The 19,373-nt window shown below is 48.2% G+C and overlaps 11 protein-coding genes; 5 read left to right on the forward strand and 6 right to left on the reverse strand.

Moving 5' to 3' along the window:
• Positions 1-25: 25 nt before the first annotated feature.
• On the forward strand, positions 26-3,150 carry GSBLH_T00003738001 (uncharacterized protein; the record flags this gene model as incomplete). XM_013042525.1 has 12 exons in its annotated part: positions 26-97; positions 128-167; positions 200-621; positions 654-786; positions 818-1,093; positions 1,123-1,550; positions 1,581-1,687; positions 1,720-1,988; positions 2,020-2,148; positions 2,178-2,363; positions 2,393-2,659; positions 2,692-3,150. 12 exons carry the CDS (start codon positions 26-28, stop codon positions 3,135-3,137), a joined length of 2,775 nt encoding a protein of 924 aa, XP_012897979.1. The 3' UTR covers positions 3,138-3,150.
• Positions 3,151-3,240: 90 nt separating this feature from the next.
• On the reverse strand, positions 3,241-3,949 carry GSBLH_T00006703001 (uncharacterized protein; the record flags this gene model as incomplete). The annotated part of the gene is made up of 6 exons (XM_013042526.1): positions 3,241-3,368; positions 3,403-3,447; positions 3,480-3,594; positions 3,625-3,732; positions 3,763-3,878; positions 3,910-3,949. 6 exons carry the CDS (start codon positions 3,947-3,949, stop codon positions 3,241-3,243), a joined length of 552 nt encoding a protein of 183 aa, XP_012897980.1.
• A 570-nt stretch (positions 3,950-4,519) lies between these two features.
• GSBLH_T00003740001 (uncharacterized protein) lies at positions 4,520-6,049 on the forward strand (the record flags this gene model as incomplete). The annotated part of the gene is made up of 1 exon (XM_013042527.1): positions 4,520-6,049. The coding sequence occupies one exon, from the start codon at positions 4,520-4,522 to the stop codon at positions 6,047-6,049; it is 1,530 nt and encodes a 509-aa protein (XP_012897981.1).
• Positions 6,050-7,627: 1,578 nt separating this feature from the next.
• Positions 7,628-8,107, forward strand: GSBLH_T00003741001 (uncharacterized protein; the record flags this gene model as incomplete). Its single annotated transcript, XM_013042528.1, has 1 exon — positions 7,628-8,107. The coding sequence occupies one exon, from the start codon at positions 7,628-7,630 to the stop codon at positions 8,105-8,107; it is 480 nt and encodes a 159-aa protein (XP_012897982.1).
• Positions 8,108-8,132: 25 nt separating this feature from the next.
• GSBLH_T00003742001 (uncharacterized protein) lies at positions 8,133-9,566 on the reverse strand (the record flags this gene model as incomplete). Its single annotated transcript, XM_013042529.1, has 1 exon — positions 8,133-9,566. One exon carries the CDS (start codon positions 9,564-9,566, stop codon positions 8,133-8,135), a length of 1,434 nt encoding a protein of 477 aa, XP_012897983.1.
• Positions 9,567-11,519: 1,953 nt separating this feature from the next.
• Positions 11,520-11,941, reverse strand: GSBLH_T00003743001 (uncharacterized protein; the record flags this gene model as incomplete). XM_013042530.1 has 1 exon in its annotated part: positions 11,520-11,941. One exon carries the CDS (start codon positions 11,939-11,941, stop codon positions 11,555-11,557), a length of 387 nt encoding a protein of 128 aa, XP_012897984.1. The 3' UTR covers positions 11,520-11,554.
• A 291-nt stretch (positions 11,942-12,232) lies between these two features.
• On the reverse strand, positions 12,233-12,615 carry GSBLH_T00007152001 (uncharacterized protein; the record flags this gene model as incomplete). The annotated part of the gene is made up of 3 exons (XM_013042531.1): positions 12,233-12,346; positions 12,378-12,508; positions 12,540-12,615. The coding sequence occupies 3 exons, from the start codon at positions 12,613-12,615 to the stop codon at positions 12,233-12,235; spliced, it is 321 nt and encodes a 106-aa protein (XP_012897985.1).
• A 250-nt stretch (positions 12,616-12,865) lies between these two features.
• Positions 12,866-13,677, reverse strand: GSBLH_T00003744001 (uncharacterized protein; the record flags this gene model as incomplete). The annotated part of the gene is made up of 4 exons (XM_013042532.1): positions 12,866-13,022; positions 13,055-13,323; positions 13,357-13,497; positions 13,534-13,677. The coding sequence occupies 4 exons, from the start codon at positions 13,675-13,677 to the stop codon at positions 12,866-12,868; spliced, it is 711 nt and encodes a 236-aa protein (XP_012897986.1).
• A 2,710-nt stretch (positions 13,678-16,387) lies between these two features.
• On the forward strand, positions 16,388-17,356 carry GSBLH_T00003746001 (uncharacterized protein; the record flags this gene model as incomplete). XM_013042533.1 has 9 exons in its annotated part: positions 16,388-16,452; positions 16,484-16,612; positions 16,644-16,728; positions 16,763-16,806; positions 16,838-16,904; positions 16,935-17,022; positions 17,056-17,129; positions 17,160-17,246; positions 17,276-17,356. The coding sequence occupies exons 1-9, from the start codon at positions 16,409-16,411 to the stop codon at positions 17,354-17,356; spliced, it is 699 nt and encodes a 232-aa protein (XP_012897987.1). The 5' UTR covers positions 16,388-16,408.
• Positions 17,357-17,542: 186 nt separating this feature from the next.
• GSBLH_T00003747001 (uncharacterized protein) lies at positions 17,543-18,410 on the reverse strand (the record flags this gene model as incomplete). The annotated part of the gene is made up of 4 exons (XM_013042534.1): positions 17,543-17,966; positions 17,996-18,108; positions 18,142-18,352; positions 18,382-18,410. The coding sequence occupies 4 exons, from the start codon at positions 18,408-18,410 to the stop codon at positions 17,543-17,545; spliced, it is 777 nt and encodes a 258-aa protein (XP_012897988.1).
• Positions 18,411-18,573: 163 nt separating this feature from the next.
• Positions 18,574-18,989, forward strand: GSBLH_T00006704001 (uncharacterized protein; the record flags this gene model as incomplete). The annotated part of the gene is made up of 4 exons (XM_013042535.1): positions 18,574-18,618; positions 18,649-18,738; positions 18,770-18,842; positions 18,871-18,989. 4 exons carry the CDS (start codon positions 18,574-18,576, stop codon positions 18,987-18,989), a joined length of 327 nt encoding a protein of 108 aa, XP_012897989.1.
• Positions 18,990-19,373: the final 384 nt, after the last annotated feature.

The raw sequence follows: 19,373 nt of genomic DNA on the forward strand, positions 1-19,373 counted from the left end.
ATGAGTTGAAGCCTGATCCGCGGTTATGGTTCTGATTTGGGGAGTGTTCGATTTGACTTTTCCAACAAGAAATCAAATCGAAACAATGAAAATGAATGTTATTTTAATTTCATGGTGTTAGATTTAGTTTTTCGTCGCTTTATGTGTATTCGTCGTAGCTGTTTCGGGTAAGTGTCTCGATTTGCTTTTTAAGGGGTAGTTGAAGTACCCCGTGATGTAAAAGTGAACCTGGTATCGGGTTCTTCGATTAGCATCTCTTGGGTTGGAGTGGAAGGTGCTTCTTCGTACACACTCGATATTCAGCCTGCTCCGACGATGTGGAACAAGCTGACGGTGAGTAGTGATTATGCGTTTATTGACGGTCTGCTTGCGGGTGAGGAGTACGCGATCCGTGTAGCTGCGACTGTAAATAATGTGCAGTCTGCTTTTTCTACGGAGGTGAAAGTGACTCCGTCGGGAGCGCCCATCCTTGCTCCGGCTCCTCGTGTTCTTTCTTACGACGAGAGTTCTGTGACTCTGGGTCGCCGTCACATGCATCACTATGGGAACGGTCACGAATTATCGAAAGTGATCGTGGAGGTGTTGGAGGAAGGCGGTTCTTCCCGTGAGTTGGAGTTTGCTGTTGGTTCGATTTTGGTTTGTGTGATTTGCAGTACAAACTTCCTCTGAAAATCAGCGGTCTCTCTGTGGGCAAGACGTATTCCTTCGCTTGGCGTTTCGGGAACGGGAAAGGCGTTCAGGAGACGTACTCTCGCTTGAGCGTGCCGGTCACTCTGAAGCAGTCGAGTAATGGTTTCCTTTTGCCTTCATCTGGCAGCCATTCCCGATCCTCCTGAGCACATCCACCTCCGTGTGGACGGATCCTCTCTGTCGATGCGTTGGCGCTACCTCCAAGCGACGGGCAAGCCCGTTCTCAAGTTCAACGTGCGCGTGAGCGACCTGCTTGGGCGCGTGCTGTTCGAGAAGGTGTCTTACAAGCCGCACGCGCATTTCCGCGGGCTCCCTGCGGTGGATGGCGTGCGTGCGGAGGTCAACGTGATGACGGCTGGGGGTCTGAGCGCGTGGTCGCAGCCCGTGGTGTTCCGCTCTCAAGGTAGTGTCGGTGAGTGCGGTTGAGGGTAGATCCGTGGGTGGAGGTGAAGTCGGTGCGCGCGTTCGGGGAGTCGGCGTTGGTGCGTGTGAATCTGACGGCGCCGGGGACGCTGCTGTGCTCGTACCACGCGCCGTCGATCCGCCCCGCCTTCGTGGACCGTCCTGTGCGGCACGCGGGCGAGGCGCGCGTTCTGCTTGGCGGCCTGGAGCCCTCGACGCAGTACACGGTGGAGTGCTCGCTGAACGCGGGGAACCGCACGGTGCAGTCCGCGGGAAGGAGCTTCGAAACGGGCGAAGCGGCGGCGCGGCTGACGATCACGGACGTGGAGCCGTTCGCGACGTTCGCGCGGATCCGAGTGAAGAGCGACACGCCCGGCGATGCGCTGTGTCTGCCGCAGCGGAGACGGTTTGGACGGCCGTCGCTCGCGGCGTTCGCGCGGCTGGCGAAGCGGTTTCATGTGGCGGAAGGGAGGGAGCGTGATGGGTAGATAAAGAACCCGGGGGAGGAAGTGACGGTGGTAACGGAGAACCTGCATCGGGGAAGCGGGTATCGACTGCAGTGCATGATGGAACATGAGTTGTACCGCGAAATGGGGTAGGAAAGGAGAGAAGGAGAGTGAAGAATAGAATGGGCTTTGGAATGCGGCATGGAATGATGAATCGAGGAATGATGAATCGAGGAATGATGAATCGAGGAATGATGCATCGAGGAATGATGAATCAAGGAATGATGCACCAAGAAATGCTCCAAGAAATGGGCGTTGGAGCGAGCGATGATCTTTCTCTGGGGATGAATCCTCGCTTGATTCGGCAGCTGTATCGCGAAATGCATGGTCGTCCGCGTCGTTTGGAAGAGATGGGCGAAGTGGTCTTCTTCGACACTCTGGCCTCTCCCGGTTCCCCGTTTCTCCGATTCCTCAGCTCTAGTAGAAGTGCCTCCGCGCGTGAGTTTTGTGACGCCTTCGGCCTCGTCGGAGGTGCGCGCGAACGACCTGGTAACGCTGACGTTCGACGCTCCCGTCGTTCAGGGGAGCGGCGAAGTGTTCGTCGGTTCGTGTGGGTTTTGGCCTTTCCCTTCCACGCAGCCTCTCCGGATCAGTCGGTTTCGCTCCTCTGGGTCGAGGGCCTCGTCGCGTGCTTCCGTCTCCCCTCGCTGCCCGCGGGCGCGGTGGTCCTTCGGGTGCCCGCAGGCGCCGTGCGCTCGGCGGAGAGCGGCGCGGCGAGCGAGGAGTTCCGTCTGTCTCGCCAAGACGCGTGGGAGATGAGCGGAGGTAGGGGCGTTTGCGTGGGTCCATCGCAGACAGCGCGCTGGCGAGCTGCGTGCTGGCGACGCCGATCGTGGCTCGCTCCCACGGCGTGGTTCGGTTCGCGTGCGACGGTCGCGTGGGTCTGCCGGTGGGGTGCGCGGTGCGTCTGGCGGAGGAGGACTACGGCGTGGACGATCTGCTGGTCAGCAACGACACGCTGGCCTTCGTGGTGCGGTCGGAGCTGCAGCTGGGCGCTTCGTACACGGCGCAGTTCGTGGGGTGCGGCGTGGAGCTGGAGGCCGAAGTGCAGGCAGCGTCGGGTAGGAGGCGTCCGGCGAGGAGTGAACGCTAGAGATCCCCGCGCCCTCGCTGCTTCGAGCGGAGCCCGCGCAGACGCTGTTCGCGGGAGAGACGTACCAGTTCGCGCTGACGTTCGACGAGGCCGTGACGATCGTCTCGCAGGACGCTCTGCGGTTTGCCAGCGACGGCGTGGAGCTGCCTGGATTGGCGGCGGGCGCGACGGTTTCGTCGGAGGGTCATGTGATTCGGTTTGAGTATACGGTGCCGAGCGAGGCGGCGAAGGCGGTCTTGACGATCACGCTGCGCGGCGAAGCGGTGCAGGACGATATGCAGCGCGCGCTGCCGAGCGATGTGACGTTCACGCGACGTGTGGAGAGCCCGTGCGGACCTGCCTATCTGGCCGCGCTGTCCGCGAACGCGGGAGTGTGCAGATGCCGGCGAAGCAGCGCGCGCTGCGAGTGCCAGTGCGGCAAGCTGGGAGCATCGATGGAGTTCTAAGTGTTTGTAGTCTGCGTTGTTTGTTGAATAAACAGCTAATGGATCAATGAATCAATGAATCAATGAATCAATGAGGAGCAAAGAGATCCAATTGCAGCGAGGATTAGTTGCGAAGACAAGCAGGGTATTCGAGAGAGTCGAAGTCTTCGGTGATCTCCAAAGCTTGGTCCACTTCCTTGCTTCCCATGCCTTGCTTCCGAACCAAAAAGCTCTTCACGCTGTAGATGTTGTCTAGCAAACTGAGAATCGGCACAATGACACCTACCTGTCCAACGATTCGCACCATCGATCGCTTGTTTCACATTATCCTCTATTTATCAATCCAATTCTATAACACATTACTCAACTTGCGAATTGTTTCGGGATCACGCTCACTAAGCGAATCCAGAGAGGCTGTCAATTCCTCTTGGCGTTTTCGCAATTGCTCGTGTTGCTCGACAAGCTCGAGACGATGTTCCTATTATTACACATTCGACAACTCTTTTACGCTATCTGGTTTGCTTTCTCGGGCCTTGGCGATGCTTTCATCTAGTTTTTCCTTTTCTTCGCGGAGGGTTGCGACCGACGACCGAAGAGTGTCCAATTTGCGCTTTTTCTACAGTCAAGTAAAGGAAAACTCACAAACAAGAATATAGGACTGACTCGGGAAAATCCAGTACAAGACTTGTGTTCCAACCTTTTCCTGGATAATCATATCATCATCCAGCATATCCTGGATCACATCTTTCACGATCATAGTAGCTACGATTCATCCCGCCAAAATACAAATTACAAATTCCTTGGTCCTTTGCAATTTTCTCAATCTCCTTCATATTATATACAGATTTCTAGAGGATTCAACACATGAATGTAAAAATACGCCAGCAAGCATTGCATTGAGCATCTTTTGCTTTTTTTCATCAGCTGAAAGGCCCCTCTTCTTAGCCATGGAATTTACAGCACAAGTAAAAAATAATCTGGTATAGTTGAGCTCACGCGTAAAACGTTCGATATCTTAGGAAAACACAAGAATCAAGAGGTTTTCTTTTTAATAACCCTTTTTGTGTCCCTTTCACTAATCGTGTCGAAAACTCGTTCTCATCAAACCACAGTAGCAAGAAACATTATAACTGCAATGTAGCTGGTTGTTTTTTCACGAAACACACTTTCTCTGTCTGAAAACAAAGGAGCTCTGTCATTCATAGCCATACAAAATAGAAGAGATTCTCGGCGACCGGAGAAAAGGGTTGTATGAGAATAATTAATAAAGGGCGGAAATAGGTGCAGACAAATGATTCGACGAACAATTTTTGTTAGCCAATAATATAGCGGCGGATTAAAAAGGAGAAAACGAGAAGATTTAAGGTTTTGCATTAGTTTCTTAATATCTGAATAAAAAGTCCATGGCAACAAATAGTCAGCCTGTTGTATCTCTCAAACCCGAAATGGAAACAATAAAAGTGGAGAATGAACAGAAACCTAATGATGTTGAACAAGGAGATAATACCATTGATATTAAGTTCACTCCGGTTCCAGAACCCGATGCTCGTCCTATTTCCGAAACGGGAGCTACTCTGAGCTCATCGGTCGTTAACATGATGAATACTATCATTGGCGCTGGAGTGCTATCGATCCCCTCAACAATCGCTAAATCGGGTTTGCTTGGATCCTTCCTCATTCTGGCAATCTCGCTTTACCTTTCTCTCGAAGGTGCGAACATGCTGAGTATGGCCTCTGTATACACTTCTGCTGATTCTTATGGCGCAGTGGGAAACAAACTTAACAATAAGACAGTGGGTCTTGTTGGTGATATCGCAATGATCATATTTGACTTTGGAATATCAATTGCCTATTTTATCATTTTGTTCGACCAGGCAGCTGATCTAGTTGTTCTTTGGGGTAATGTATCTGCTGAATCAATGAGCACATGGAAACCGTGGCTCAGTCTTATCATTGCTATGTTAGTTGGATTCCCTATTCTATGTATTCCGACTATTGATGCTTTGCGATTTACCTCGGCGGCATCAGTATTCTGCATTTGTCTGTTTGTTGTTATTTCTACGGGCAAGGGAATCAGTCAGTTGATCAAAGGAGGACTTACCTATAAGTGGTTCCCAGACACCATTCCGGGTTTGGTGAGCTCCATTTCTGTGTTCTTCACCTCGATGTGTTGCCACGTGAACATTCCCAAGATGACCTCCGAGTTGAAATTCCCGTCATCCAGCAAGTTCTCCAACAAGGTCAACAAAATGGTCCGTGTGAACTGGATTGCCTTCCTTAGTTGCGGAACCATCTATTTCATCGTGGGAGCTTTCGGCTATCTCGCCTATGGCGATCAAATCGCTCCCAATTTGCTGACGAACTTCACTAACGATAAAGTTGGTTATCTTAACGTCGTCAAACTCGCTTACGCCTTTGTCGTCCTCTTCTCCTACCCTGCTCTCGCTTTTGCCGCCCTCGTTACATTCGACAAGTTGTGTTTCAAACAGCCTCGTCCTGCGCATCGTCGCTACCTAGAGGCCTTTTTCTGGACTCTCCTGTCCGCCTTCGTCGCCATCGTGTTCCCCATTCTCGATAAAGTCTTCGGTGTTACGGGATCCATGTGCGGAATTCTCCTCAACTTTGCCATCCCCGCGTTCTATTTCGTCCTCATCGCCAAGAGAGAGCGAGCCAGGAAGGCGTCCTCTCAGGGCTCCATCTTCTCCTCCACGCGGGGTCGCTATTATTTTGCTTGGGTTCTCTTCTACATCGGCGTTGTGGCTGCTGTTGTTTTCACGGCCATCCAGCTGAAGGACGTCATTTCTACGCTGAGCACGCCCGCTACCACCGAGGCTCCCACCTTGGCTCCTTCCTTGGTACCGACTGTGGCTCCTTCCATCGCTCCGAGTGTGGCGGCTGCTGTCAAGTCAGTTGTACGCGCAATCATTCATTAGTTATTTGTCTTGCTTGTTTGTTTTAGAGAGGTGCATGTCGAAAATAGTTTGGTCGTTTGGACACGTGATTATGTAGGTGAGTCATGCTGTGGATTCCTTTCATCCCTGTTATGAGTTTCGATACAATGGGAAATTCTATATCTTGGATACAGGATGGGATTTTGATTATTGGAATCGGTTTCTTCCTTCTCTAGAGTCTTTTCGGGAATCCAGCGCGCTGTCAACATTTGATATTGACCAACTTGCTGATCCAATCGTAAATATCAACGGACAATTGTTTATCAATTCCTCTCTGTTTCCAATATCCATTAATCTTGCGTCGATCGACTGGTCCATTGTGGATGCTATTTTTATTTCGCATGTGGGGAGTTATTTACTGCTGCCTATTATTTTGCGAGAAACCGACTTTTCCGGTCGAATTTATGTTCCACAGACTTTAAACTCTGTAATTGATTGTGAAGTTCTGTTCCGAATAGATTGCCCAGAATCTCTGTCACATTTTAGCAACCCTTCCTCAGAGATTGCCAACTGAAGATCTTTCCTCGGTTATTCATCGATTTCCAGAATACTCCTCTGAGTTATTCGAAGCCTATTCTCCAATGACACTCTCTGACGTGAAACTAGGTTTCTCCCCATTACCCACCATTCATTGCGTAGTTGCGAACACAGTTGTTTGTACCCACTTTGGTGAAACACTCGAAATCGATCAAAATGTCGCCGTGGATTGCCTTCCAAGCGGTGAAAACATCAGCGACTGCATTTGGGCGTTTCGCTCCCAATTTTCGAAAAGCGGCATAAATGATCTCCTCTATATCAGCAGCAATCGCATTAACACCTCCTCGATCTCTCAGCGATTTAACACAGATGCATTGCTTCGTTCCTCGTATGTTCTGCTAGCGGGTCGAGGCAGTCGAGACAATGGAACCCTCGAAGAAATTGATGGATTGAAGTCGTTTATTCGTGAGCTAAACGAAGAATGAATGAAAGGTAGGGAAACAAGATGAGCATACTTCGTTTCTGTTTCTCAGCGAAATCAACGATCTTCTATTCGAATTCTGCGATTTTTGTTTGAGTGGAGGGGCGGGGAAGAACAAAAGTTCTTCCGTTCTGATTTTAAGTAGCCAACTCAACAGAAAGAGTGAGAAATAGGCGATGGAGAAGATTGCTTTCAGAAGGCGATCCGCAGTTATTACTACAATTCCGACTGTTTAAACGAAGAACTCAAACATCGACTGTACTATTCTCGTCCCTCTCATCAATCGTAGAATCGGAGGCATTTCTCCGTTTCTCTGTTTCGATCCGAACTGCAAAGATTTCGTGTTCTCTCCATTCCCCGGTCGACTTCGAAACAATCCATTCATCATTCTACCCGACCCTCTGATGAAGATTTTCTTCCCTGCTTCGTTCTTCGCTCAATCGGATCGCTATCAGATCATCGCCTTGTCGTCTTGTGCGAACTGCAGCGTGCTGAAAGCGCTACTTCCGAACGCGGATTTGTTGCATCAAGTGCATCTTCCGAGCAATGCGTTGAGCGTAATCGAGCTGATGAAACCTTCCAAGGCGTTGAAATCGGTGATTATGGAGGAGTTCGTGCGTGTGGAGGGCGTTTTGGTGGAGCTGCTGTCGAATGGGAAGAGTGTGGAAGTGGAGGTGGAGAGAGAAGAGCGAGTTCCGATCGTGGCGTCGTTTGTGGAGAAGGAAGGAAGGGAAGTGGGGAATGGGGAGTGCAGACGGGTGAAGAAGGTGAAGGAGAACGAGTTCGAGGTAGGGGAAGCGTTGGCGGCGCTGCCGGAGACGAAGGAAGGAATGGAGGAGGAAGTGATGCGAAGGTTGCGGCGATCGGGGTTTGAGGATGTGTGTGTGGAGGGCTCGAAGTTTGTGATTCCGTCGAAGCGAATTTGTGTCTATCAAGATGGGAATCGATTGGTGATTGAAAGTGAGAGCAAACCCGATGAATCGGTCCATTCAGCGATTCGATCTTCTCTTTGTACCATTTGGAATGTTTGTAGCAAACAGATTTCCTTGATTCATTCATTCATTCACTCATTCATTCAATGATTTATTCACTCACTCACTCATTCACTCATCCCTGACTTCGCTTTACTTCATTCATCAACTTCCTCAACGCCAGCAGCTTCTCTCGACAATCCAGCAATCGCAGCTCGTCCTTCTCCAATCGCTCCTCCATCGCCTTCGCTTTGGCCTGCTTCATCTTCCTCCGCTCTTCCTTCTCCTTCTCAAACTCCGCTCGTCGCGCCTCCGCCTCTTTCCGCTTCCTCTCCTCTTCGATCGCTCTCTGCTTCCGCAATTCCTCTTCCTCCGCTCTTCTCTTTTCTCGCAGCCTTTCTTCCTCCTCTCTTCTTCTCCTCTCCTCCTCTTCTCTCCGCTTTCTCTCCTCCTCTTCTCTCTTCTTCCTCTCCTCCTCCTCCTTCCTCTTCTTCTCCTCAATCAATCGCTTCACTTCCTCCTTCATCCGCATCAACGCTTCCAGTCGCTTCTTCCCATCCCCAATCGTTTCCTTCGCCTTCCCAATCCGCTCATCTCTCTCCTCCTTCGTTTTCGGCGCCGGTCGCCGCAGCTCCGCCAATCTCCGATACGTGTCCTGCTCCATTTTCCTCTGCAGTTTCTCTTGATTCAGTCGCTCCATCGCTTGCTGCCTCGCCTTCTTCACCGCCGCTTCGCGCTTCCGCTGGTCTTCCAGCATCGCCTTCTTCTCCGCCGACAATTTGCTCTCCAATCGCGACGTCGATTCGTTGTACGCGCTTCGATCGAACCCCATCGACGCTTCATAAATCCGCTTCCGCTCTTCCTCGTATCGCTTCATCTGCTCTTCCGCTTCGCGCCGATTCTCCCGCTCTTTCCGATCGATTTCGTCCTGCATTTTCTGCCGCCGCTTCTCCGCCAACGCCTGTCTCTCGGCTTCGCGCCGCTCCATTTCCTCCATCTCCTGCCTTCTTCGCTCCTCCTCCTGCCGCTCGATTTCTTCGCGGCGTTTCCGCTCCGCCTCCTCGCGCTTGCGTCGCTGCTCTTCCAGTTTTCGCTCGCGTTCCGCCTGCTCCGCCGCGATTCGCTCTTCGATCCGCCGCTGCCGCTCCTCCTCCTTCCGCTTCTGCGCTTCGAACTCCGCCTTGCGACGCTCTTCGTCCTGCCGTCGCCGCGCCTCTTCCTCCCGATGCAATCGCTCTCTCTCCTCCCTGTTTCGCTTCTCCGCCTCCTTCAATCGCTCCGATTCCGCGCGATTCTGCGCCTCCAACTCCTGTCGATAGCGCTCGGCGCTCGTGTTCATCGTCTCCGCCATCCAAATCTGTCCGAATTTCGGAGAACTCAATCCGCGCTGCGCCGGCTTCGACGCCTCCGCGCTCTGGCTCGATGTTTCATTGGTCGGGTGGGACGAGGGAAGCGGCATTTGGTACGGTTCGCCCGAGCGACGCTCGATGGGATCGCGCGAAGCGGAGGCCGAATTCTCCGCGTCTCGCTTTCGAATCTGATCGTCTCGTTCGCGGAGGAGCTTCGTCATGGCGTTGAGGAGCTCGATTTCGTCGTCAGGACGCGAAACGGCTTTGCAGAAATCGATATCGCGGGAAACATCGACGACCGAAAAGGAAGGTTTTTCTTTGTCGAGCAGGGCGAGGAGAACGGAGTCGGGAATGCTGGGAACGACGGGTCTAGAGCGTGGAATCGGCGATGCAAGCGAACTTCGCGCCGTTCATTCGGTCCTGAATGTAGCGACTGAGCGTTTGGTACATCGACGCCTTGGAGACGGAGGCGAGGTCGAAGGAATCGACGGAGATCGCGTTGTCCTTGCAGAGCAGCATGCAGAAGAAGGCGTGGTCGAATAATAAGCGGAGCTGCGTGAGGGAGAACGCGGAGGAGTGGATCAACAAGCGGTTGATGGCGTATTCGGAGAGCGCATTGTCGTAGATGGAGAGCAAATGCTCGAGATAACAACGGCGTTGGGCTTCGTCTGCGGTGTGAATGGGGAGAATAAAGAAAGAGAAATACCGGGAACGCGGTAGAGAATCTGCTCGCTTTGCAGGCTGTGCAGTTCGTTTTTGAGGGTGGATGGAAACTCGGAATCGATCACGACGATGATTCTGCGACTCATTGAATTGGTTTTCATTCTACGGATACGATTCGCTGCTGCTTTCAGCGCGTTGGCTGAGCTGATTCAATTGCTCGCAGAGCGCTTTCTCGACCAGTTTGCGCTTCATTTGCTCCACGGGACTCGCGTGGGCGTTGGGAAGCATGCTGGGATCGAAGCGAACAAGGAAGACTACCCGTCGATGTCTTCGATGTACAGAATCACGGGGCTTTTCACTCTCGATTGCAGCGATTGGCACTTGGCAAACGCATTGCGAACGCGAGATTCGCATTCTTTCTAGCTATCACAATGTGCTATAGGAATGCACAGCAAAGCGAGCAATGAAGTCTTCGCGGTGGATCACCATGCAGGGGTAGGAGAGGCGAGAAGCAACGATCTACGCTTGTGAGGAACCCAACATGAATACCTTCACTACATCCTTTTGATGATTTCCTTTAGGTCCGAATCTAGTAAAAGATCACTGACAAATAAGCGAGATCTACTGCAAAATAAACGACTTGCCTCCATTCGCCACTTCCTTTTGAATCACCTTCTCCAATTCTGCCACTCTGTCCTTATTAATATACAAATCCTCCTCAGATATCTATCCCTAAGTCAAGCTACTTGAAAACCCACATCACTTCCACTTAGAATCGAATACATATCATCAATACAATCCTCTGTTTGGATGGCAGAGAAAATCTCTTGATGCTACAAAGGAATCATCAAACACAAGTAATACAAGCAATTGCAATGCTTCCGTCAAATCCTTATTCGAAAATAGATCGATCACACTGTGGATATGCTCCTCTGCAAATAAAGCAGCGTCGATTTGATTGACATTCTCCTTTTCGAGCACATCATAAGCCAAATTCACTTCTTTGATAATTGAATCCATAATTGTATTGTTTGATCTGCTTTCTGAGTTGACCGTTTTTTCGCCGAGATTGTCTCGATATTTACAATTCCATTTTTTGGTTATTCACATTCTTTTCATTTGTACGCTATGGCTGAACTGGATGCTACCGCCATTGAGTGGGATAAATATAATATGATGGAACGCATCGTTTTCTGGTGCTTTCTCAACTATCACATTACAGGTCCGTTTTTATTAATCGTGGTAACGATCATCATGCTGATAAATTGCAATATTGCGCATTCCCTACTCAGGGCAGAGCAAGAAGTAGGATTTGACTTTTCTTTTTCAGCGTTAGGAGAAAAAAGAAACCAAAAAGAAGGAAGGAAGACAGTACTATAGAGTGGTCCATGCAAAGTCTGAGTAATACAGATTCCTCAAGAAGAATGCTTGTTTTTTAGGATTCTCTATCTCTATCCTCCCTATTCACATCTCTGCCTGTACTCTCTTCTGTTTATTCCAACAAACAACCAAACTACACAGAACAACTATTGCTTCTTCAACCAGCTTACTCGCTCATAATGGGCAAAGCTTCTCTTCCAAACTCCTTCTTCACACGCACATAATGCTCCCATCGATTCAGCGCATAGCCCCAGTAGTCCCAGTCAATCGTGCTAATCGGGCACTGCAGCAATCCCCACAGGAACCAATGCATATTCGAGAACAGCTCATGCTTGTGCACCTGCACGCACATCTTCTCCACCTCCTCCTCGCTGGGCTCCTTCCCAAACCGCGCCTGGAGATAGGTCTTCACGAAATCGTGCTGCTGCTTCGCGTTCGGATGCCATTCGAGCCGCAGAATGTGCGAATCGGGCAGATTGTAGTCCGTCATCCACTCGCAGAAATGGTTCGCGATGTCCGCAGCCACTGGGATTTTCCCTGTGTATCTACGCATCGAAAAAGAGCCGAGAGAAAGACTCGAAGTCCACGAAGATCATATCGCCTTCGGCGTTGTGCAGAATGTTTCCGTGCTGCAAATCGTGATGTCCAAGCACCACTTCGAACTCCTCCTCCTCCGCCAGAGCGAACATGCTGTCGATCTCCTGCGGAATCAAGTCGAATCGAACGTTTTTGAAGCGATCGCCGGTGCCTGCGAGTGAATCCCGACAAAAACGGGTACAGTGCTTTTTCACGCTGTCGTACCACCATGCAAAGTGCTGGCGGTATTCTTCCAGGCCGTAGCTCTCTAGCTGCGATGAGGGAAAGCAGGAGATTGTACCTTGATGTTGTGCATTACTGCAAGGGTCTTGGCGATCTGCATCGAAATGGCTTCCGATCGCATTTCAGGCGCTAAGAGCGGCTGCGCATCAGGGAACCGAAAGCACACTTACATTGTAACCTTCTCTCCACGCCTCAAGACGACCACCAGGGAACACCTTGATCAGACGAACACCAAAATTGTTGTCGCTTAATATCTTGAAATAGTTAATCTCTGCCTCGCGATTCATAAAAATGTCCGTGCCTATAGATAATTGGATTCTATTATCCCGTACAGTTTCCATAGGCACGGAGCAGCAAGGGCTCGCAGGGTTTATCAACTACAACGACCTTGAAAATAATGTTCGTCATTGCTCCTAGCTGTCATGTATCTTGATTTACTGTCTACCACTGACTCTATCGATCTTGATTTCATCGACTGATTTCACATCTTTCCAAACTGGGAGGTCAAGACCCTGAATTTGTTCAAAAGCAAACTTTTGCATATCAATATTCTCCGTATCAATATAAGCGCTCATGTCACAATAAGAATTGGAAATAATCTGATACATTGGGGATTATCGCGGGAATCGGCTAATGAATATCGAAAATTCGATTTTCATTACGCATGCAGATCCTCTGTATGATGGAATCGATCAACCTGAACCCTCAAAACAATTCCCAGGAAGCTTGTACGCCCTACGCCGCCAAATCGTATAAAACAAACAATCAAAATCTTCTCTTTGAGTTCACCACAATCCGTAATAGCAATCGTCTTCCTACAAACTCACTCCATCCAGGCCACCCATACATCGGCATTCCGCTCTCCGTTCCGTACATCTCCAAAGCCTTCAGTACATTCATTCCCTTCTTCACCTCTCCAAACACCACGTGGTGTCCATCCAGCCACGGGCAAGGCACGGTTGTGATAAAGAACTGCGATCCGTTCGTATTCGGACCACAGTTCGCCATGGAGAGCAATCCAGGACCTGTGTGCTTCAGCGTGAAGTTCTCGTCGGCGAAGCGTTCGCCGTAGATCGACTCACCTCCACGGCCGTTTCCGTGAGTGAAATCGCCTCCCTAGGATTCGCTGGAAAGAAAGAAGGAAAGTACCTGGCACATAAACTGGGGAATGATACGATGCAGTGTGCAGCCCTTGTAGTGCAGAGGCTTTCCCATCTTGCCCTTTCCCTTTTCTCCGGTGCACAAGCAACGGAAATTCTCCGCAGTTTTGGGAACTACGTCAGCACGGAGCTATTGCATTAGCGCAATATTTCAATCGTTTCCTACCTCGAAAACAATTCGACCCACGTCCTTTCCTCCAGCGGAAAAGTCCATGAACACTTGAGGGTTTTCGGCGCGAGAAGCAAATCCGCGGATCGTAGAGAATCCCAGTCTGGCACTAAAGCAGGCGAGTCGTGAAGCAGAAAGCATTTGTAGAAAAAATAGTGAAGGTTTGATTCATTGAGTATGAATTAGGAAGGGGAATAGGATGAGACGGAATGAATAAATAGCAAAGGTTTACCATGAAAAGGCACTCGATTGGGGTTCTGCGTGCAGTAATGATTGAAAATGGGTTGAAGAGCTATGGATCGAATTGGAAACTGTATAGGAATAGAAAAACATACTATTCTGTCAGACTTGAATTATTTTCTATAATTTATTAGTTGATACTTTTTTGAATTAGAATGTACACATAAACAAACTTGAAATTAGCTATTAGAGTTGATCTGTTACAAACAAGGAAATGGATAGTGAAATATGTATTGAATCGCAGAACAATGATAGTACTACATTCAATTTGTAAATTCATTTGCTAGAGAGTGATTTTGTAAAAGAGATAAGAGAAGTTATATCTAATGGATTGTGTGAGAATAATCCCGCATCATCTACATATTCCATTAGTGTTCCAGGGAAGAGTTTACTTTCTGGAGGTTATCTTATTCTGGATGAGTCGAATCGTGGATTGAGCATAGCGGTAAGTGCTCACACATCAGGATATGTTCAAACCAAATGCTATGCTTCCAAAGGGTTACGCCTTACTGTGACAAGTCCCGATTTACATGACGAATGGATTTATTATGTTAGCAAAGACCTGCAGATCCAGTGCTCAAAGTTTTATCGACCTTAATCTTTCATCTAGAGACAATCCCTTTCTGTTAGAATCGCTTCGATGTGTACTTCATCAATTCGGTCTTCCTTCGCAACTCCAAGATATCTCGCTTACTCTGAAAAACGAGGGAGGCTTTTACTTTATGAAAGATGGAAAGCAAACAAAGACAGGATTCGGTTCATCATCCACGACAGTGATCGCCACCATAGCCTCCCTTTTATTCTCTTTCGGTGTTTGCTCGTTTGCATTCATTGCCTTTTCGAAAATAGAGAACCCCTTTCTTATTCTGACAGAGAACTCGTTTGTAAATTGAGTCTTCAGGCTCATCATCAAGCGCAGGGGCGAATTGGCTCAGGCTACGATATAATCACAGGTGTGTTCGGTAGTTGCGTATATCAGCGATGCCTTTCCATGCCATTCCAATGCAGATTTGAGCCTTTTCACTTTCCCGATTCACTCACAGTGTTGTTCAGTTATGGAGGATCGGCTTCATCGAGTACTCCTCACCTCGTCAAGCAAATTGGAGAATGGAGAAAGCAGAGTTCATCGGACGAAAAGCGATTATGGGAGGATTATCGTCAGGGGAATGAAGCATTGATCACCCTGCTGACAGAAGAAATCGATGAGAATCGATTGAAGGAAGCATTTCGACATCAGTTGGAGACGGTTCACGCGATCGGAGTTGCTTCTGAAACGAGCTTGGTTCCAGAAAACGTGTACGAATTGATGAAAGAAACGGCTAAGATCGATTGGGTGATGGGTTGCATGGTGGCTGGAGCTGGTGGAGCCGATTCCTTCTATTGTGTATGCACTGCGGAGAGATGCCAAAGAGAAGTGATTGAAGCTGTTTGGCAGAAGTGGGATTATCATGTGTCCGAAGTGAGCCTTCACAACGAAGGAATGAGCATTTCACACAACTCGAGTGTTTCTTACAAACAGACCACAAAACACTAGCGAATTTTCCGTTGCAGCGATTCTTTTGCATCGCAGTCGTCTGCTTCTGCTTGTAACGAATCACTTTACTATTCGCTATGTTAATCAACCCTAGCTCACGCTTTTTCTTTAGAATTTGCTTACGATAAAGGCGTCTACAATTCAAAAATGAATGACAATGCATACCTCTGCTTACACAGTAAGCGTTCTTGATCAGAATAATGAGTAATACTGGTATTTAACGGTTTAGGTTCAGAATCGAAGTCTGAAGAAGATCCGTCCAAAGGATGTGGCACTAATTGTTCGGAATGAACCAAGCCACTGATAGGTAATGGCGGCAAGGCGATGTTAGGAATTGGATCCCCTTCGTCGCACGAACAAGTATTCTCCTTTGTGAAATCAGTTTCAGAAAGTGAATCAGATACAACACTCGGAGAAGAAAAGCAAATAGACACATCCGTAGAGTAGACAGAGTCTGTATCATGGGAACAACGAGAAAACAAAGAATCAGAGAATGAAGAATCAGAAGTAAAAGCGAAGGAATGTACAGGAAAATCATTGACTGGAGATATCCAATCATGAAGCTCGTCTTTTCCATCTGAAGCCAAAAACACTTGCTCCCGAGTCGCTGTTCTCTACCCAAGAGGCTCCATTGTAGAAATATCCCATGTTCGAAAACAAATCCATTTCAGGAAAAATAAAAGTAGTTTAGGATAGAATGCCATTTACACAAGAAAGTGTTGCCAGAATTAAGGAATAACCGTTATTCTTTAGAATACGGAAAAAGAATGTATTTCTCTCTGATATTTGCGTTATTTATGAGCAAATGGATTGATAAGAGGTAAAAATGGGTTCTTATGAAGAATGAACAAAAAATAACAGGAAAAGGAAGATCCTTGAAAAGGCAAATAAGAACATCAGAACAACTAGGCATTATTTTGACAAAATGATACACTCCTCTGTTGCTAATATCCACCTACTTCATACTGATACTCACGAATCAGCCAAATCTCCTGTACTTTGTGCGGAAATCTGAAATGCTGCAGGAATCGCGGTTATCGGTCACTTTTGCCTATAATCCATCTTATCTCTTTTTCTAATTCTGTTTTAACACCAGGAATGTCTACTCAGAAGTCCATTATTTATGCCACGATCAGCAGAAAGTAGTGAAAATGCAAGGAATTGAAGTCCTAGAGATGTGGTTCTTTGCGAGGAAACTTTAGGTACCGCTGATAAGAAATCAACCGGTAACTTTGCTCAGATCACGCAGAGTCTTCTTACGAAGTTCCCTGCTCAACAGAAACAAAACTTCCACTATGATAGGTAAAGTGTATTCAAAATGCATCAGACTTAGCCGATACGATTTCTCTGTACTCAACCAGAGAGGAATTGCGTATGTTGCCATGACAGACAGAGATATGCCGTTGCGAATCGTTTTTGTATGGATTTCGGTATAGTAATAATCACTCCTAGAATTTCCTGACTGAAATGGCTGAGAATTTCACTGCCACTTATGGGTAGGCTCGATTACGCGTTTCCAACTCTTAGAGACCGTGCTAAGACCGCTCAGGCGTTTGCTATGTCGGATTTCTCCTCTACGATCGCCCAGCTGATGGTGCGGCTACGATGAGTGTGTAATGTGCAGAAGAAGTGGAACGACCCCAACGCCGACGCTGCGACGCGCGTGCAGCAGAAACTGGATGCAGTGAAGGGCGTAATGATCGACAACATCGGTAGGAGGGTGTTGGAGAGGTGATGATGCGCAGACAAGATCATCGATCGTGGTGAGAAGCTGGACATTATCGTGGACAAGACCGATGCTCTGGCGGATACAGCCGACGTAGAGGAGGAAGGAAGGCGTGAGGAGTAGTTGTTCCGCTCGGATGCGCAGAAATTGAAGTGCGAAATGCTGAAGCAGAAGCTGAAGCTGTACGGAATTATCGCCGCTATTATCATTGTATGGGCGAATAGAAGCGTGAACTGTAGATTATCATTCTCATTATCGTAATCTCCAACTCTGGTTCTAAGTGGTTTGTTTGTTTGATACATTCGATGGGAAGTGGATGAGGGGTTGGTCGTGTGTGCTTGTTTGGGGTGAATGGATTGGGATGCGTTGTGAGTTTGCATTGGATTGATGCGTTGTGTGTGGATTTGTAGGCTGAATTTGAATGGAAAGTATGGCAATGAAGGAAAAACCAGCATTTCCTGTTGATTCCTTGTTGTCTCAAACATCACAAACACTCATGAACCACGTCACAGCACATTCAAATTCTTGGGACCGTTCAACTTGTGACTATTCCTTCGATGCACATTCTCACAGATCGCTCTGCATCTCTCCCACTCCTCCCGACTCTCCTCCTCCAGCCCCTCCACAAATCTCCTCCTCTCCTCCTCTCCTAGCGGCAAGAACCACCCCGTGAACAATTCCACGAAATCGTACGACACTCCCAGCTCCTCTTCGTCCGTCTGTCCCTCCCACAGATCCGCCGAAGGCGGAGACTCCAGAATGCTGGCCGGCACGCCCAGCGCTCTGCCCACCGCGAAGACCTCGCTCTTGTGGAGATCGGCGATGAGCTGAACGTCGACGACGCCGTCGCCCGCCTTGCAGAAGTAGCCCAGATAGCCGTCCTCGTCGCGGTTGCCCGTGCCCATCACCACGCAGGGAGTGCCCGACTGGCTGAGCAGCTGGGACACGTAGTAGCCCACGGGCGTGCGCTAGGGATGAGGCGAGGCGCGGAAGAGGATGCCATGTAGGAGCGAAGCTGTCCGGAGGAAAAATCGTTTCCGATAATTCCTGTTGCGGTGTCGACGAGGGTTTTCTAGGAATGAAAAGGGGAGAAGAAGAGAGGAACGAGCGAATCGAAGACGGAAGTCTGATCCACGACGATGATATCCACGCCTAGCGCTTTTCCACACTCCATGGCTCGGTTGTATGCCCATGCGGAGCTGTGAATTGGCTGCGAGATGCCAAGGATGCGCTGAATGGGGGAATCCTCCATTTCCATGGCATGTTTCATCAATCCAAGTGTTACCGCCGAATCAATACCACCGGAAACAGAAACTCTATCATTGAGGAGTAAATCGGTGTGTACACTGCAGCTTTTAATCCACACTGACGCATATAGTCATTGAAGAGTTTACATTTCTTCTCGATCCAAGATACAGCATTGAAGGATCGTTTCTTCTAAAGAGTAGTGTATTTGTATATAGCAAATACTCTGTAAAGAATTAAAGCATTTATGAGCTGTTGTTTCATTTTCACAAGAAATTCTGTATTATCAGGAATGATTTGTATTCCGATTCGTTATCCTGGTAGTGACAAGGAAAAAGTACGAGAAGAGTGAGGAGGTGAAAAATAGTGGGTATTCGTAGAATTGCAAGGAACGTTGCATGATATTGATGGAGGACCTCTGAACTCTCGGAATTTGGGAACAATCGAATGGATCAACGTACTTGATCGCGAGTCTCTTTATTTTGTAGGGAAAGCCTGCACTAACGATTGGAAATCATCTGTGTGAAGGAACTGTAGTAAAGCTGAATAAGCCTATTGCCAGTATCTATTCTCCTTTGTTTTTGATTAGTTTTAATGAAGTCAGGAGCAGGTGATTCTATAGAAACGATTCAGAGAGAATACATCGTTGAGGCAGTAATCACCGAAAAACTGTTGTTTAGTAGCCGTCCTCGTCCTTTACTTCAATAATGATTGGACTGCTATGTCATGAATATAGAAAAGTGAGGAAATGAAGGAGAGGGAGACATGAGTAATGTGTGTTGTGAATTGTATCGGAATGAGGGAATATGAATTGTAATATGTTATAAATATATATATACATGGATATGGATATGGATGTTTTTTCATCAAACAAGTGATTTATACACCTTGAACACTTAGAATCGTTTCACATAGAAAGATAGCTTTTATAAAACCTTTACAATACCGGACACTTCTACAGGCTCAGTTTTGCAAACTACATTTTCCACAGCTTTAGGCAAAACCTTAGATGGCATCCTTGAGTAATCTGCCTTCCTTGATACTACACCACTGTTTTTCTTCTTTGTTACACATACAATCACGACCACATTA

Source organism: Blastocystis hominis (assembly GCF_000151665.1).
Source record: "Blastocystis hominis, Singapore isolate B (sub-type 7) whole genome shotgun sequence assembly, scaffold_4".
Taxonomy (NCBI): Eukaryota; class Bigyra; order Opalinata; family Blastocystidae; genus Blastocystis; species Blastocystis hominis.